A 19,108-nucleotide genomic window follows, 5' to 3' on the forward strand; every position below is an offset into this window, starting at 1 on the left:
CAGGAATTATTTGCGAGATCATTGCAGCCTGATTATTAGCCTAATTAGATTATTAGCCGTGGCCTACTGGTTAGCGCTTCGTACTTGTAACCGGAGGGTTGCCGGTTCGAACCTCGACCATTTTGTGGTCTCTGCTTTTATCCCAATCTGTGAATTAGCGAAACACTCAGCACGCAGAGAACACACAGTGGTCAAGATCCCTGACTTCGCCCTGAACAAAGACAAGATCTATCATGAAGCATCAAAAGAGAATCAAAGCTAAAATACTTCCAATGTAAGGCCTTTCATTTAGGCAAATGTATCAGGTCAAAAATAGCCCATCACATCCTCCACCCCCTTATAGGCTACAGGCATCAATGAGATAACAACACTTAATATAGTCTTTATTTATATGATTTTGGTTTTGATTTTCTAATTGGAGTAAGTGTTTGTGACAACACGTCATGATAAATTTGATAATGTTTGATAATGTTTTGGTATGAAGCATCTTTCACGTAATGCATGCGCACTCTAGGAAGTGAAAGTAACCGTAATGTGGCTAAGGCCTAAAATGCGCTCCGTGTCTGTAGCTGTCTGTGCACGTACATAATCCATTGCATTCTTCAAATGGAGAACAAATTCCTGACAGTTCCTGATCGCCTGTTCACCTGTTATTCTCGGGATCTACAGGGCAAGTCTTCAAGATCTACCGGTCGATCGACGGGTTGGCGACCACTGATCTATAACATAGAATCAAATTGAGTGGAATTTGTGAAAGGTCCATTTTTTTTGGTGTTACTATGATGCTTACCATTGTATCCCACTGTGAGCTTCGATAGTTCCCAGAACAGAAGTCACCTGTGTAACCCACGTGGTCGGCTTAGCTGATTTACTCTGACCCTTCCTCTGATATTCACTTCTGACTTGCTTGGTTTTTCCTAATCTCATATTTCACATTTCAGATCACGTCAAATTAACTGCCTTTTCATTTCAGAACTCCTGTCAAAGGAAGCATGTCTTCCTGTTTCCAGTTCTGAGGTAGTTTCCAGATTTTCACAAAATGCATCCTCTAGAATGGGCAGCGCTGAGTGAGAAAAATCACTCAAATGAACAATGTAAGGTGAGATGGCGATACCAGCCCCCCTTGCTCCTCTCACTATTCGCCTCCATTTCGCCCACTTCCTTTTTCAGCTGTTCTAGTTCTCATGTTTTGGTTGTCAGTTCTGCACTGTGGTTTCTCTTGTGTGCGTGTGGCAATGGGATGCAGGAAGTACCATTCCATTGTTTTGCAACACCATTACATGAGATGTACAAAATATGACCACCACTCAGTCCTGCACATACTACGGTAAATAAAAAATAAAGAACTGTGGGGGGGGGGTAGACCTCACTCCCAGACGCCTCAAGAGACACTCAAGAGTACTGCTGGTACTGCAGGTTACATTGGGGCAGTGACCTGGATTGGGAGTGAGGTTTAGGAGGGTGAGTGTAATGGATGCCAGTTTAGCTTGATGTCAAGTTAGTTGTACTGTATGTGGAATGTTGGTAAACCCCCGATGTGCTGCTGGCATGAAAGCTAGTAGCCTGGGTTTTGGCACTCCCCGATGTGCTGCTGGCATGAAAGCTAGTAGCCTGGGTTTTGGCACTCCCCGATGTGCTGCTGGCATGAAAGCTAGTAGCCTGGGTTTTTAGCCCGATTCACGCTCGACTTCCGATCCAAGGTGCCTATTATTTGTTGATAATATCGTAGTCTACAAGGTAAGGAAGTGGCATATGTCTCAGTATGCCTACCCTACCTCAAGATAAACCTCTGCTCTGCATCAAAACGAGCACACTTCAAAATACAAATTCTCATATACAGTAGGCTAAGATTATTATCAAGACTTCAGCCTTAGTTTAGTTTAGTTTGGATTTTTAGGTGAATTTAGGGACCGAAAAGAAAAGGAAATTGAAATGGTTTTGGGTTGTTTGGGTCGTTTATTGATGTGAATAGTTAAGCCTAGCGCTGCTGTGCGCAAGTGTTTATTGCTAATTTCGTTATTTATTTTAAAAAATCATCATTATAAAAAAAAGGGCAGCCGTGGCCTACTGGTTAGCGCTGCGCCGGGATTAATGTGTGCTTCACCTCACTGTGTGTTCAGTGTGTGCTGAGTGCGTTTCACTAATTCACGGATTGGTCTAAATGCAGACACCAAATTTCCCTCACATGATCAAGAGTATATATACTATACTTATTTAAAAGAACCCTTTGTGTGTTTCGAAACACAACCGAAGTTTAAAGGTTATTACACCGTTGCAGTGTTTGTTTAGCCTATTAACTTGTGATATCACCAGTTAACAAGGCATAGCCTATATTTCTCACATGAGCCTACGTTCACCTGTGTTAACTGAGGCTACAATATGTTGTTGTAAACCAACATTCCCTGACTGTAAAAAATGGGATGTTACCTGCGTGTAGTTTCCATCCACTGTCTTTGAGAACCCCATCGGGACCTCCGTTACTTTAGGCTACTACTAATTACTGACTGCAAATACAGTATCACCAGTCAACATAGCAACACACCAGACTAACCAGTGCAAGGCTTTACAATGCATCATTTTTATGTTGGTTGACCCAGACTAGAGACAATGGAAAGGTGCATTGTATGGGCAAGGGGGACACTGTTGTAGATGCGGACCGACCGACTCACTAGCGACCTAGCGGAATACCTTCGAGAGGTCAGAACCATGGCAGGCCTGTATGGACAAAACGGTAGGTCTAATATAACTGTTTTTGTTTTAATGTATAATTGATTGCCCTCGTCCAAAGCATCCAACTCAAAGCTGGTTGGTTGGCTAGGGCCAATCTCCCTCTTTCATACATGGTTTGATAAATTGGACAGGACAGCCCAGACTCCCGGGACACTGAAAGACTGGGGTGCACGAAACTTGTTGGGCATGTAGCCCCACAAGGATAGCATGGAACCATTTTGTTTTTCGTTTTGATCTGTAGCCCCCCCGCTGGACTGGACCCCCGAAAGGAGGGTAGGGCGGACACAGTTTTCTGTGAATATCTTGAGAACCGTAGGGTTTAGGAGGACCACCTTTTTTTTGTATGTTGATCTTAAGGGGCCAGGTCAACCCATTCCATAACCACACATTTCATGTATAGCGCCACCTAGTTAAAAATTAAACATTTAAATTAGGTGTTGTAATCACAGGTATCCCTCTGAATGCATGCCAAGTTTTGTGAAATTCCCTTCATGAGGGGCCATACAATAAATTAATTTATGTGTACATTTAGTAACCATACACCAACAGAGTTTTCTGTGAATATCTTGAGAACCGTAGGGGCTAGGATGACCAATTTCTGCATATGTTTGCCTCCCGGTTTCATGTTAACCCATTCCATATGCACACATGTGAATAAACAGATATTCACACACACATACATTCACAGTAATCATACGTATGACACATACACACACAGACATATGTTTGGATGTACTGATGTAGCATCTTTGTAATATATTGTCTTCTGTCATGCTTGATACTATCTTTTGTGCCTTTGTTTCATGTTTGTCTGTTGATGCTTTATGTCCTACATGTATATCTACATGTATGTATTGTTTCTGTCCTTTGTATGCTGTCCTCCTATACTTAAATGAGGTGCCCAGAGATACAAAAAGAATTTCAGCACAAACTGACAAATAAAGTTGTGTCGTATCATTCTCCCCTGAATACTGATTACTCAAACTCTTTTAAGCAGCTGAGACCTGTGCTGCCTGTCTGTCCTCGTCGCTGTTGCACCAGAGACTCAGTTCGGTGCCCTTGGCTGCCACACCAGTACACTCTGCCCTTGATCCTGGACTTTCTTGCTCCTTCAGTTAAGTCAGTATCCTCTGTGCTTTTGAACTCACGTTAAGGACTCTTGGATTTCCTTTTATGCTGCTTCTGGATCTTCTGTGTGTTTTGGATGCCTCTCATTTATACCCTGTTCATTTTGGATTGATCTTCGGTGAGTTTGACTGAGACTCTAATTCTGCTAATAAAGATAACTATGATGCTTTGAACGGATCCTGTTGACCTGAGTCTATGTGTATCCTGACACTGACAGAGGGTGACTTATTGTTGGAATATACCATCAATGCAAACAAATCTGCTCCAGGTATAGATTATCCTAGCCAGCTCAAATTTATATTTAAAAATAGCCTCGTTATTCCTATTTCATTTCAGCAAAAAAAAAAAAAAAAAAAACTATCCAGATAAATCATGCCATCCGGATAGAGTGAATTTGATTGTGGTTGGATGAGAAGTATAAACATATACCATTCCGACAACCTGGTTTGTACGCGATCCACAGCACCTGCACATGACATCATAGACTATCATAGACACACTTTAGGCCTAATATGTCATATAGTTTCCATAATATAGGCCTAAAGGAGAGGCAGTCTAAACGAATGTAACTATCTAAGGACTATAACCAAAATATTGGAAAAAGAGAGAAAAGTAAAACAACAATCTAAGAGAGTATCTAATACACCCTTCAAATACACACCATGGGCTTTATCTTGCACACACACGCACTTTAACACTTTAAATTGACTTCGCGCAAATTTGTGGGCGGATCTTGGGCGCTGTCTCTATTTTACCGGCGGAATATTGACTGTTGCGCCCGACGCAAATCTAAAATGGGGTGGTCTGTAGCAGCTACATTATTCATGGGTGTGGTTTGGGCGTAACGTGCAATAAACCAATCAGAGCGTCATCTCACATTCCCTTTAACAACAGGCATGCTTGTTCCATAGCGGATTGCTATTATGATGGCAGATTTGCAGGCGCAACCAGGAACGGTTCACAGTGCTATAGTCAGTTGTGAACAGTTTGCTATTGATTTTTCCTCTTGACAAAATGTAAAATGTAATTTAAAAAAATACAGAAATGTCACTTTCGATGTTTTGGGATCACTCTCACTGAATCACGAGCTTATGAATGCATGGTGATATTTTTGCAATGTAATCTAACATTACCTCACTATAGACAATGCAGATCTGTCAGATAAGCTCTCCTCTCCCGAGCTGCTGCTGGGGCATTTGGGTTAAATGGAATAGGCATGCAGTTCGTCTCATTAAGTCCTCTAATATTTCCTAATTTATGTCATCAACACATCCGTGATTCGTGAAAATGTGTTCGCAACACAGGCGCCCAAGCAAGCGCTCCTGCAGGTGTAAGCTACGGCTGTACCTTACCAACAGGCAACTAGAAACACTTTCCAAGTTGACCTAACTTTCCAACTCTGCACATGTATCCCATTAACTGCATTACAGTGGGCTATTTACAATATTTATTTCATATAAAGTAGAGTTTGTAAACACGTTATCATCAACTTAATGCACGCACAACTTTTGTTTGAGCAGGAGAGAGAATAACAATGAATGGACGCAGCAACTACAGAAATTGTAGCGAAGGCTACTTGCTGCTTTCTTTTACTGTCTATGGTTGCTGGTTAACAGCACATAATAAGCTTATTTAAGCTAATTCACAAACTCAAGACTTCAAGGCCATCATGGATATAAAACGTTTTTTTAAAGCAACGAAAGGATGGAGGGAACATAGCAAAGTTTTGGAGTTATTTCAGATGGGCTACAAGGTAGGCAAATTTGTGGTGCTTGTCAAAACCTTAGCGCAGCTGGAGTAATGCTTATAGGCTGATGTTAAAGTGCACACGATGTTTAAAGCCATACACAATGGTAAATTGGAACAAAACTAAAGGTCACTTTAGCCTTTATAGGGCTGTATAAAGTTGTCCAAATTAATAGGTCGTAATTGTTGTTGTTGTAAAGATATTGCATGTAGATGTATATAGGCTACTACATTTTTAGTTGACCAATGCACGAACAAAGCCGGGAAACTGACAAATATTATCAAGGCTTTGAATGTTTCCATCTGTGCACAGGGTGTCTGTAGATCGGTGTGCATAGCATTCATTTCTGCAAGCCTGTGGCCATGCAGTATACAGTATATACTTTTTTGATCCCGTGAGGGAAATTTGGTCTCTGCATTTAACCAATCGGTGAATTAGTGAAACACAAACAGCACACAGTGAACACACAGTGAAGCACACACTAATCCCGGCGCAGTGAGCTGCCTGCTTCTACGGCGGCGCTCGGGGAGCAGTGAGGGGTTAGGTGCCTTGCTCAAGGGCACTTCAGCCACGGCCCACTGGTCGGGGCTCGAACCGGCAACCCTCCGGTTACAAGTCCAGAGTGCTTACCAGTGGGCCACGGCTGCCCCTTAAAATAGCATGCGCCCTTAATGCATGCGCCCTTAAAATAGCATCTGAATTCATGCCACTGACTTTAGACCAGGAGGTTCCTGGTCTGTGGCGGAATTGTTTTCTGAAACTGCAAAATATCAACAGGGACCGTTTGCGCCGGAACACGCCCCCTCTTTTCGCTGAAACGCCCCCGTGGGCGCACATTTACCTGTGGAGGGAAAATTCCAATATGCGCTGATTGCAAAATAGGAAAGACAAAAGTGCGAGTATACAAAGTCAATTGCGCTGGTGTGCAAAATAGAGCCCAAAGTCTATTTTCTACAGATGCCACTGTTAACAACTCAATGGCCAACAGTGTTGGGAAGTAACAGAATACATGTAACGGGATGACATCTTTTAAAATACAAAATATGAGTAACTGTACTTAAAAACAGTACTAAATAGTATATTTAGGTAGTACATTTAAATACAGTTACAATTTAAATGGCTGATATTCATAATATAGGGTTACACTTTACTTGACAGTATCGACATAAGAGTGACATGACACTGTCATGAACATATGACACTGTCATGACACATGAACCCTAACCCTAATCTTAACCCTAACTTGTTATGACAAAAACTGAATGTCACTTAATAACAGAAGCGTTATGTCATAAACGTTTATGACTTGTTTATGACACATTCGTGACAGTGTCATGTCACTCATGTTGATACTGTCAAGTAAAGTGTAACCGAACATGGTTACACTGATCTATTTTCAAGTGGCACCATGACAGTTAATCACCACTTGTTTCAACATAACAATCTCGAAGAGGAGCTTTATATGACTGCTGTATCAGTTTTCAGCTGGCAGTGAGTATCAAAATAAGCTAGCTGTATTTTTAGGACAAAAACATGTAGCTGATGGAACACGATAAAGAAGACGGGTTCAGTGGAAATGAGGGGTTAGAGGAAATGGCTGAGTTTGTCCTGCGCCTCGCTGAGACGTTCAACGCGGCCCTGCAAGTCGCTGCGGCGGCGGCTGCTGTCCGAGACCTCGGACAAGGCTTTGTCCACGTCCACCCCATCAGTGAGACTTAATATCTCAGTGCACAACATCTCCGCTGACTTCTTCAAAAGGAAGTACTGGATCAGCATGGGGATCTGGTCCGACTGACGCTGAATCATTATCTGTTTGGGAGATAGAGAGAGAGTAGTACCAAGTAAGGTTAGTTGAGGTGCCTATCTTCCACAGCTGTTTTCACATAGCAGATAAACATAATATTAAAATACCATATTGTTATGCAATGTAATATTTAAAAAGTTCAACTTCAAGTATTCAAGTGCATCTTGTACCTCATAGTATGAATGTAACATTTTAGGGTACATGCTCATGGCTTCAGAACTAATAGCAGATGCCTCCAGAGAGATTGTGGCCTGCTTCAGGGAAACATAATCACAGTCAAGGCAAGGTCACAAAAGGTCAAGTGAAATTTATGTATAGTACATTTCATACAACCTCAATGTGCTTCAAATTTAATATAATAATGATATTTGGTAACACTTTACTTGAAGGTATCAACCTAAGAGTGACATGACACTGTCATGACACATGAACCCTAACCTCTAACCCTAACTTGTCAGGACAAAAACCGAATGACACTTAATGACAGAAGTGTTATGTCATAAACGTTCATGACTTGTTTATAATATTCATGACACGTTCGTGAGAGTGTCATGTCACTCTTATGTACAGTAGATACCTTCAGAAGTGTAACCTAATATTTGATAAAAAATACAACTGATGCATAACATGGCAACACTAATTAAAATGTTCTATATATATATATATATATATATATATATATATATATATATATATATATTTATTATACGGCTCTTCACAATGCTAGTAGAACGCTCACTTGACTTGAATGGTATTTCCCAAAGTTCTAGCGGTAAATAAATTCATGTAATCACCGCTGCAAACATGTAATTACTAGCCTAGAAATCTAGACGTGCCCCTAGCGGCCGCAAATTACATTTGCTGCCAGGGCTAGTCTAGCAACAAAACAAAAAAAGTCAAAATTAACAAATTTAAAAACAAACTGACAAAATCAACTGTGCACCATTATTTGAATTGTGCAGCCCTACTATATACAAATAAACTGTGTTAGAACAGTATTGATAGTGGGATGCCAGTCAAGGACAGCTGGAATGAGTACAATTAGACTACCTTGCCACCAGAAAGTGTGTATGTGTAACCATCTATAAGAGCAAAACTACAGGATCATCAACATTTCTGGATTGCTGCTCACCAGACTAATTGGGTTAGCATCCATGTCAGTCATGCTTGGTAGATCCACCACTGGCTTGTCCTGGTCAGAGTGTCGAGGGCGCTTAGCAGACTTGCCTCTTTTGGATGGAGTTTGTGGTGTTTTGCTGAGATTTTCTTCAACACTAACATTCTGTTGCGGTGAAGGTGGCGGTACAAAATCATCTATAGTCTTGATGGTCTTGAAGAAGTTGCCATCCTGAGTATAGATCAGTTTCTCCATCTCAAACTGCTCCTGGATTCTTTTCTCCATTTTGGCCTCCTGTTTCGACTGGATTTTGTTTATTTTGTTCTGAGAATGCACACAAAATCCAGTGAAATGATTTATTTCATAGACTTGAACATATTTTAAAAAAATAACAGTAGGGAATAAAATAAATTCATGCCAATGATATAGTAAAACTATATGATAAGGATGAAGTTATTTAGTAAGAGTGACAAAATATTATTTCATTATTTCATTTTGATTCCAAACTTACTGTTGTGATACACTCCAGGAAAGGGAAGTTTCTGAAGCAGGATTTGGAGACCTCATTGAATTGCTTCTCAACTATTCCTGAAGAAAGCATGATACCTGTCATATGAGCTATGTCAACACTCCTCTGATACACTGACCAATTAAACTGGTTTGTTTGGGGCAATTCCACAGACAATTGACTTTTTGTCACATCCACGCCAGTGAAATGCCTTGGCATTTGTATGATGTGAATGATAATTCATTTTTTGTGCATTTTTCTCATGTACATTCTTCAGCCAAAAATAGCAAATGCTCAAATTTCATGTAATCATTCAAATCATACCATACCATCACATTTTATTGGCGTTATGGATGTTACAAAAAACATAATTTTCCATGGAATTGCCCTTTGTCACTCATACAGTAGTTGAAGACTATTCAAAAGGCATTGTGGATCATTTAGATAAAAATGCACACCTCTGATTTCTCTCAAAGTTTGTAGTGCATCATTCTGTAGTTTCGCCACTGCATCCTGTGTGACCGTCTCAAACACATCATAGTTACTGAAACCAGGCAGCTCTTTTCCCCTGTGCTCCAGGTCATATTCCTTCACCACATTCTGTACCTTTTCACAAACTGTTTTTTGTAAAGCAGACCAAAGTAGCATTCATGCATAAAAACAATAGTTCATGATATGAGAAGTACCACAATAAACAGAAGTACAATGCTAACAAATGAGTAGATGTAGATGTAGATGTGTCTTTGTTGATATTCTTTTGCTAGTAGCACTCACATGGAGTTTTACTGCGCTCAAGTTCATGTTTCCATTTCTGACAATGCTTCCGAAGAAGCGCAAAAAGGTTTTCCTTAGTGACAACTTTACCCTCTATTAATCGGTTGATCTTGTTGTTGAAGTCAATCAGCAGCTGTGAAGAGACATTAACTTCTGTTGTTTGAGGCAAATCAATGCCATTTGGGAGGATAGTTTTAAAAATCATGCATTAACAGTCATAATCTTGCTATGGAGAGGTTATCTCATATACTATCACAAGTTATGTGCCTACTGTTAGGTGTTAAACTCACACGAGTAAGGAAGAGTCTCCTTTTTTGGGCATCAATGGGAGGACCCACTGGATACTGACTCAACAGTTCCCTTAAGTTGCACAGCTCCTTTTTAATTTGCTCCGACAGTGTTGGCAGAAAGTTCTACAAAACACACATACACAACACACACACAGACACAACCCCCCCATACACACACAAAAGAACAGAATCTAATTCAATTAAAACTCGCCTAGCTAGAACTAGCCTAGATATCTAGACGCACCCTAGCGGCAGCAAATGTAATTTGCTGCCAGGGTAGTATAGCAACTCTCCGTTGGCTTGTGAGCTGGAAAAATTCAACTTCGATCAGGCCAATCACATCGTGTATAGAGTCGGTAGGCGGGCTTAACATAATGATGGCAGAGTTGCGACGGTTCGGCGTGAATTCCCTGCTACTTGAAAACAAAGAAGATGGATGTTGCTGTTGGCGAACAGCGTGACACAAGTTAAGCTTTTTTTTTAAGTTGGCAAAAGTTTGAACTTTTAGCCAACTAGCTCCGCTGGTGGGAAAATGCATGGGACTCATGAGTTGTAGCGCTATCCTATTGCGTGCAGAGGGAATTTGAAAGTCAACAGTATATCCCACCCCTCGGACTGAGTACTGTGAATGGTGAGTCCCCAGACCCTACATCTTGATGTGGGTCTGGCTCGTGAGGCTAATGAAAAATAATTAAATTCAGTAAAAACTGGAGATAAGTAATGTAGCTATACAGTAATCTATAGCTATAGCTTTTTGTTGAATAAAAGCATTTCACATCACAACCCATCTCCTCTTTACCATCTCATAACCACTAGATGGCATTAGAAGTGTTGTTAAAGGAGAAATCAGGCTGATTTTACATGGATCTTGATTGCTAGATGTCGCCGAGTACTGTCGATAGGAAAAACAATGACTAAAATTGGTGCTACTGAACTGGAGTAGCTGCAGCTATTGGCCAATACTCCCAGTCAGCTACAATGCTAGGTCTGGGGGCATCATCTTAACGTCATTAAAATGTCATTAAAAGTTCTGTGCAACATGAACAGGGCCCTTGTGTGACAAACGATGCGTTTTCAACTCATTAATTGTGAAGAAACAGTTTGAAGTCAAAGTTTTTACTGTTACATACCTCAGTTTCCATCAGTCGCTTCCAGGAAAGCCCAAGAAAGTCTGTTGTCGAGCTATGCCGGCTTCGCAATGAAAACTTAACTGAGCAATTAATGGTTATGACCATATAATGACTATGTAACTACATAGAAACGGTCCAAATTACGCCTAAGCCTGCACGTTACTGAAAGCTAGCTCTATTTTCCCGCTGAAGTATCGTGGGAATTCAGTTGTTGCAGGAAAAGGCAAACAGAGTAGTGTGCAGATGTGACAGTACAAACTTTGAATTTAGACAGTTTCTTCACAGCTAATGAGTAGAAAATGCATTGTTTTGTCACGTAAGGACTCTGTTCATATAGTACAGACCTTTTAATGATATTTTGAGTCTGTTAAGAGGCACAAAGGGAATGTTTAGATGATGCCCCAGACCTAGCATTGTGAGTAGGTTGTGCTGACTGGGAGTACTGGCCATTAGCTGCAGCTACTCCAGTTCGGTAGCACCGATTTTGGTCGTTTTCCCTAACGACAGTACTTGGCAACGTCTAGCGATCAAGATCCATTTTAAAAATCGGCCGGATCTCTCCTTTAAGGTGCAGTGGTTCTAAACTAAAGCTCTCATGTTAGCACTGAACTGAAATATAGACTGATAGTGTCCGGTTGACAAGCCCACTCTATTCTCGACATTGCGACCATGTAATTTCCTATTGACATGAAGCGCAGGCTATGGGCTGCACTCAGTTAAAACAAAACCGTGTGGCTGCATTTGTTTTGTAAAAAGTCATAGAACTATTCTGATGACCTACATAAAACAGCATAAAAGAGTGTTACAGTCTGAAGTTGAAAACGGCTCAACCATTCAGATAGACAGACTTACTTTGATGCAGCCCACCAGGTCTTGGGTCAGTTTGATGGTAAGGCACTGGGTTGTGGCTTTTCCTTCATCAAGAAGACGCCTATGAGGCAGTCATGCAAAAATAATTTTACAAAAAATGCAACAGAAATACTTTTACTGGCAAGCAGACCTGATGGACTGTATACCCATCATTATATTATTTATTCTACATAGATAGATAGATAGATAGATACTTTATTGATCCCCAAGGGGAAATTCAAGATTAGCATCAGCTTGCATCTTCGATCGACAAGTACAATCTGATTCAATCCCATTGGTCCAACATGATGCAGTCCATGGGAAGGACATGGTGTGAATATTTGAAGTGTAGGCCCGAGGTCACCATTTACCTGAAGTACTTGTGTTGGCTGAAGAAATCTCTCTCCATCCTGGTGGCCTCGGCTAGAGGAATCCCATCCTGAATTTGTTGCTGACCACGGCATTTCACAACTATGTAGCCTTTGCTCAGCGGAATGACCCGATTATCAACAATATCCAAAATGTTCTTTTCTGTGCCACAATCTACAAGGTCTGGCTTAGTCAAAATAGCTGTAAACACACATCAATGAAAACATTCACATTATAGGATGCATTCATTTGAACGGAATATTAATAACCAATGTAGAAATGTATTACCCAAAGTTCTTTTCCCATCTGGATCAACTTCCTGAGCCATTCTTAGAGCTTCAGTTGTTGCTATGTCAACATTGCATGGGACCACCACCAAGTTGATGGTTTCTTCATTTGCAATGAACCTGTGAATGAGCCTTTTAATCTTAAACAAACAAAATTAAGAGGGGTTAATATTATTTCATTTATGGTTCAATTCATAGAGACAAATACAATATCAGGCCAAACATGCAAGGATATAGATCAGGGCCTTCTGTGTGATTTATCAGTATTATTGAAAAAGGGCAAATTCTATCTATTCTATACTCTTATTATATGATAAGAAATTACCACTACCTAAATAAGTAAGGTTTTCTGCATGATCAGTCATATTTTACAAACACTGTCGTAAACTGTCTGTAGGAAGCCCAGGCTCCGAAAACTGGAAAGAAACAAAGTGGGGGGCAGCCTGCCCCCAAACAAAAACAAAACATACAATGTGCATACAATTTCTCTGGGAATACTGAAGGTAGGGGTGAGCTACATTTCTGATATGTTTCATTTGGTTAAAATATAATGTATGTTTTTTTTTCACAAACGTCTGCTAATGAATGTAAATATAAACAAACACAAACAAGTGTGACGTCCTGCAAAATCCCTGACTATGCCTTTAAGATAAGTGCTGCAAAATGCTGTATCGTAACACACTAAACTTTCCAGCAAAAACAACATACATGATATTCATATACATATTTGACTTCTATATCCTAGTCTTCTGTAACCACACGATACCAACATCTACATTCACAGATTTAACGACAAAAATCAGATTTCAGAAAATATTTAACATTTTATAAAGACATGACATTAAAATATATGTAAATGAATTGTTACTCCTCACCTGGTCTCCAATGTCATGAGGTTGTCCTTTAACAGGCACTCGGGCAATACCGGGTAAATCAATCAAAGTGAGGTCACACACCTCAGGAGACATGATCTCCAGACTGATCAGCTCGTCACAAATCCCAACACCATTTCCAGCCAGCTCATTCTGGGCTGATGGACACATCAAGCAAAACATCTTGTCTACAAGTGTCCCCAGCCATGTTAAGAGGGCCCCAATGTTACTCTTCAACTTTTCACCTTACCTTTGACGACATAATCCCCAACCTTAGCGGGGTCTTTGATGTCTTTAGTCTCATTTTTGTAGGAGATGGTGCCCTTCCACTCTGACAATCCCATGACCTTCCTCAACCTCAGCATCAGTGGGCACCGAGTCACAATACCTGAGGGGAATAGAGCCTCCTCTGATAGAACCATTTCTGATAAAAGTGCAGCAAAAAATTCCTGTCCACTATGTAATAAACAAGTGACAGTTCGTAAACTAGAATTGCATTTCCGAGGAACTGCAAGAGTGGGTTTGATCAGGTGCAGTTTGCCAAAAGGATTGCAACAGTACCTCATTTTTTTTTTTATCGGGCACATGGATCAAAAGTTATCTGCATTAACGCAACATCCAATAAGCCAAAACGCATAAATAATGCAGTTGCTATGCTGGTTGCTAGGGTAATCATGCTGGTTGCTATGGTGTTAGGGTCACATTATAGTGGTGGTTACTAGGTTGTTGTTAGGTTCATTAGGATGGTTGCTAGGGTGTTGCTAGGGTAATTAGGATGGTTGCTAGGGCATTGCTAGGATAAAAATGGTGGTTGCTAAGCAAAATAATGTGGTTGCTATGGTGGTTACTAGGGTAATCATTTTGGTTGTTATGGTGGTTGCCAGGTTGACATTATAGAGGTGGTTGCTAGGTTGTTGCTAGGGTAATTAAGATGGTTGCTAGGGCGTTGCTAGGGTACATATGGTGGTTGCTATGCAAAATAACACAGTTGCTAGGGTAATCATGTTGGTTGCTATGGTGGTTGCTAGGTTGACATTATAGAGGTGGTTGCTAGGTTGTTGCTAAGGAAATTAAGATGGTTGCTAGGGTGTTGCTAGGGTATTGGTGGTTGCTATGCTAAATGACATGGATGCTAGGGTTAAAGCCAATCAATGTGTATGCAAGTTAAAGGGACACCAGGCAACGTTTTCGTGTTAATTAATCATCTTCGTAAGTCGGTATATGGTTAAATGACTCATTACGGGGCGAATGAAGGCTCTCTCGCCCGCCCCTACTGCCTGTAGGAAGAATATCCCACTTGCAAGTTCGGTGTATCCTACCCGCCGACCGAAGCAGGATCAGTTTACAGCACAGAGGCAGGCTAACGAAACGCTAGAGATTGTTGCAAACGTGTGTATAATGGCAGAGCCGGCGAAAGCAGCGAAAACCCTTGACGGAAGATGCAAAGAAAAGGAAAAGAGCTTCAGACTGAGCGAGGGGGAGTTTCGTAGAGAAAAAGCATCAGGCTTGCCTGGTGTGCCTTTAATGTATGCATGTCACTCTGTGCTGTCACATCATTTTTTAAAGCCAATCTAAGCCAATCCATGTGTATATAGGTCATGTACATGGTCTACAGCAGATCTACAAAGATTTATTTGACATGGATTGGCTTTAAAACAACTGGTGCTGGCTAGGCATTGAACTGGGCTTCATTCAAGTACAGTACCTCATTTTTGAAAATCAGACATACGAGTGAGTCACAAAAGCGAGTCACAAAAGTGACATGCATACACCTTCACAGACACAGGCGGTGTTTAGACAATAACGAAATCGATGCAAACGATGATATTTTTCTGCGTTTGACCCTGTCATTTAGATGCAAACGGAGAAGATGAGGTGATTCGTTGCTGCTATTTTCGGGATTATGATAACGCTAACGTGTGCTTAAGCTTCTCGTTACACTGCCACCTACAGGTTTGGCATGCTCCTGAGGCATATACACGGGTCAATGTAAATGAAAACTTTTCTGAAAACTGACAGGTGTGCACAATGTTATTTTTGAAAATGGAGACGGTGAAATGTCTGTTTATAAAAATAGCCAGCCACGTGTAAACATAGCCACAGACAGCCCAGCCCAGCTTCATAATTAGGCAGCTGCCAGAAGGCTTAGAACTCTGCCAGGTGCAAGCAATCAAGGCTTTAGCAGTTAGAGCTGTGATGTCATAATCGAAATTCAAATCCTGAGCATTCCACCAGAATAATAATAATAAACTAAACTCTAGCTTGCTCCGACTAACCCACTAATAAAAATACATGTATTCAACTTTTGTTTCTAAGTTGGATTTGGAATATTCCTTAAATGGCAACCTTTACCAAACCAAGACAAACCAGGGATAAACATTGCAAACATGAAAGCAAAATTGAGAAAGTACTGTTGTGCTGTGCTTATTCCCCTTATTCCACCATGCCCATTTAAGAAATGTATTTTCTTCCTTCTTGTGTTCAATCTTCTGTTCGGCTAGTTCCAGCTAGCTTCATTGGGATAACACGGCAGAAGAGGATGGAGAGGCTAACTTGGGAGGAAATGTACTTCGCCACCCAAGGCTATTCACCTCTACAGAGTGGGTAGATTATATGCGGCGGTAGCCTCCCGTATCGTATGGAGATATATTTTAGAGACGGACTGCCCATTCTCAGCACAGTATGTCAATACATAGTTCATAATATATTTGTATAAAGTGCTTTCTTTATTTTTACCGAATACCCAATGCATTATCTTACTGTCTAAACTGCTAAAACCAAAACACTTACTGCAGGGCCGTAGTACGGAAAGGTCCTAACTTCCTAATCTTATCTGTTTGGTAACCATGGTAACTATGTTTAGAAAGTCATTACAAAACAACTGCTCCTAAGTCAGTGTTCTCCTAACTTCCGATAGCAAAGGTGTATAATAGAAATGTCCTAAGTCACCAAAATTCTAAATAAACGTTCCTAACTTTAGGATGACCCATAAAATTTGATGCCAGTCATCTCGATAGAACTCTGTTAACTCAATGTATCGCAATGGATGTACTGCTCAACAGGGAGTTTGAACACAAAGTGGACAAAGATGCCCCCCCCCCCCCCCCTGTTTCGCGGAATAAGGTGAATAAGAACCTCTCTTAGTCTGGCAACACAGTCTCACCGCTGCCTCTGGGGAGAGCCACTCCAGACAGCGCCTCCAACACAGAGCTCTTTCCTGAGCTCTGGTCTCCAATCACAGCTATGGCAGGCAGGGCCAGATCCTTATCGATGCCCATTAGACGGAGGGAGTCGATAAGCTCTAAATATGGATGAACCTGCTCTCTGAAATGGTTATGGAGTACTCCCTCCATTTTTTTACTGAGATACATGTAAAGGGAAGAAACACAACACTATTCAAACATATGGGTTAATTACAATGTGTGCACTGATGTGTTGAATGGAACAGTTATGATGCATACTCCTCCTCTGGTGTCTCTTCAGCAGTCGCTAAGGGAGTTTGCTTACATATTTCCTCGTCAAGCACTACACTCCAGTTGTCCATTGTTCTTGATAAAGAATAGTCTGTATTAAAAAGAGAAACAGACACACATGTTGATTTATTAATATCCAAATTTAATCTATAGCTCACCTAACCTACAGGTCATTCCACGTCAATTCAACCAGGGCCCACGCACTTAGGTCTCAAAACAAATTCGGAAAAAACTAGATGTACCGCATAGCGGTACAAAATATGACCGCCGCTCAGTCCTGTACATCCATTCCGCGAAAATAAATCACACTTCAATTTGTCTCCATATTTTACTCCATCCCCCACTCTTGAAACTTTTGTGTATGCTTGTTTGGCATGCCTGAGTGTGTGTGTGCGGCTGCACAGAAAGTAGCCTACTGGTGCTGAAAAGGTGAATAGATTGTAGAATAGCCAAAGAAGATGTAGCATTGTTATAAAACCTTTAAAATCTCTAAACAATCACAAGTAGGGCAGTTCATCACAGTTCATCCATTGCAACTGGATTGATGAAAGGTCACTTACACCTGTAGGCTACATTGTATTTGGGAAAAGCAAAAGGTATCAGCATAATGTTATTTATTTATTTATTTGTATGTATTTATAAACAAAAACATCTCTGTCAGTTCCATGCCGTTTTCAACAGCTATCAAAAACAAAGGTCATTTTTGGATGGATGGATTTTTTGTGAATGTTTCTTCTTCTACATAAGATTTTAGTCATCTTTAGTTCATGTAATACTTTATTGTCAATGCACAAATTAAGTAACAGTAGTCTGAAACGTTATTGTTAATGCACAAATTAAGTAACAATAGTCTGAAACGAAATGCTGTTTTACATCTAACCAGTGGTGCAAATAACTGACATGTCCAAATGGGCCTTGATGAAATGCGTCGCTAGACTGTTCATACACATTTTAACGGGCCAAAGTTGAAGAGCTTCTGTCCGTTATTGTTCGTGCAAATATAGACTGATTCATGTTCCCTTGCATTTTGTAACTGAGGTCCATGGCTAGTCTGGCTTTCATCAGACCAAGCTCAATCTTTTAAGAAATCAAAAAATAAATAGCGGGCAGATCAGGCTGGGTTCACCCAGCCTAGTCCATAGGCACCCGATATTGTTTAATTTTCAGATTGAGATATACACACTCTGGCTATTCTATTCTATTCAAAACTGTAACTAACAAACTACATCCTAATAGAAAGCTGTTAGCTTCCCTAAGCTACAGGTAGGATTATAAGGTAGGCCTATTTACAACATAAATTGTCAATAGGCTATGCTGGCGACACAAATAAAATCTCCTTTGGAAACCAATGGCTTACGACTTACAGTATCAAGCGGACTTAAACTGCCATATCGTGGGGAAAAGTTGTAATAACTTTCACGCAGCTCCATGAGTCAAGGAAAGCGGGAATGAAGTAGCCACTTCTAAATGGGACCCACTACACAGTAGCTTAAGGTGTGTTGCTAAAAGCAGCCATAATGAAATGAAGGTGTCATTGTTTGGATACTTCACACACACGTGCTTTTTAATTTCACAGACTACAACTACCAAGCTGGAATCAAAGCACATCGATTCCCCTCTCACACCCTGCACGCACTTAAAACAAAATAAACAGGCAATAAATGACAGTCGAAAGATACAAACAGTGCTGCTATCAATTTGCTTGGTATAACCGCATTTATAGTTTTCTACAAATGCAATCAATCAAATGGGCCTCCATCACTCAACCAACGCTAACGGTAACATTACCTAGGTCCTTATTGATATCACAAGATTAACGTACCTGCAGTAAAAACCAAGCATGTCCGATAAACATCCTCAGATTTATTTCAAATCACAAATGAGTGATTATGAGCCAGGTTGATGTGGGCCCTTGAGACCAACATACCATAAAAGATTCACAGAGAACTGTGTCTGCCCTACCCTCCTTTCGGGGGGTCCAGTCCAGCGGGGGGGCTGCAGATCAAAACGAAAAATGACAGTTCCATGCT

At 40.7% G+C, this 19,108-nt stretch overlaps 1 protein-coding gene and 1 long non-coding RNA gene across 2 annotated transcripts in view; one reads left to right on the top strand and one right to left on the bottom strand.

The window, feature by feature from the left end:
* Positions 1 to 119: 119 nt before the first annotated feature.
* LOC121711345 lies at positions 120 to 6,105 on the top strand. Its single transcript, XR_006032286.1, has 3 exons — positions 120 to 190; positions 4,076 to 4,078; positions 6,076 to 6,105. It is a non-coding gene; the product is annotated as an uncharacterized LOC121711345 (long non-coding RNA).
* A 776-nt stretch (positions 6,106 to 6,881) lies between these two features.
* Positions 6,882 to 19,108, bottom strand: part of LOC121711271 (interferon-induced GTP-binding protein Mx1-like) — a 36,005-nt gene continuing 23,778 nt past the window's right edge. The window contains exons 6-19 of the mRNA XM_042094695.1: positions 17,067 to 17,169; positions 16,769 to 16,965; positions 13,856 to 13,993; positions 13,609 to 13,763; positions 12,735 to 12,873; positions 12,449 to 12,647; positions 12,081 to 12,159; positions 10,099 to 10,221; positions 9,899 to 9,941; positions 9,493 to 9,651; positions 9,038 to 9,114; positions 8,542 to 8,850; positions 7,580 to 7,663; positions 6,882 to 7,414 (exon numbers count right to left, since the gene is read on the bottom strand). Of these exons, the coding sequence (XP_041950629.1) occupies positions 7,190 to 7,414; positions 7,580 to 7,663; positions 8,542 to 8,850; positions 9,038 to 9,114; positions 9,493 to 9,651; positions 9,899 to 9,941; positions 10,099 to 10,221; positions 12,081 to 12,159; positions 12,449 to 12,647; positions 12,735 to 12,873; positions 13,609 to 13,763; positions 13,856 to 13,993; positions 16,769 to 16,965; positions 17,067 to 17,169 (2,030 nt within the window). The 3' untranslated portion in view covers positions 6,882 to 7,189. The remainder of the gene's footprint in view (positions 7,415 to 7,579; positions 7,664 to 8,541; positions 8,851 to 9,037; positions 9,115 to 9,492; positions 9,652 to 9,898; positions 9,942 to 10,098; positions 10,222 to 12,080; positions 12,160 to 12,448; positions 12,648 to 12,734; positions 12,874 to 13,608; positions 13,764 to 13,855; positions 13,994 to 16,768; positions 16,966 to 17,066; positions 17,170 to 19,108) is intronic.

Source organism: Alosa sapidissima, chromosome 6, assembly GCF_018492685.1.
Source record: "Alosa sapidissima isolate fAloSap1 chromosome 6, fAloSap1.pri, whole genome shotgun sequence".
NCBI lineage: Eukaryota > Metazoa > Chordata > Actinopteri > Clupeiformes > Clupeidae > Alosa > Alosa sapidissima.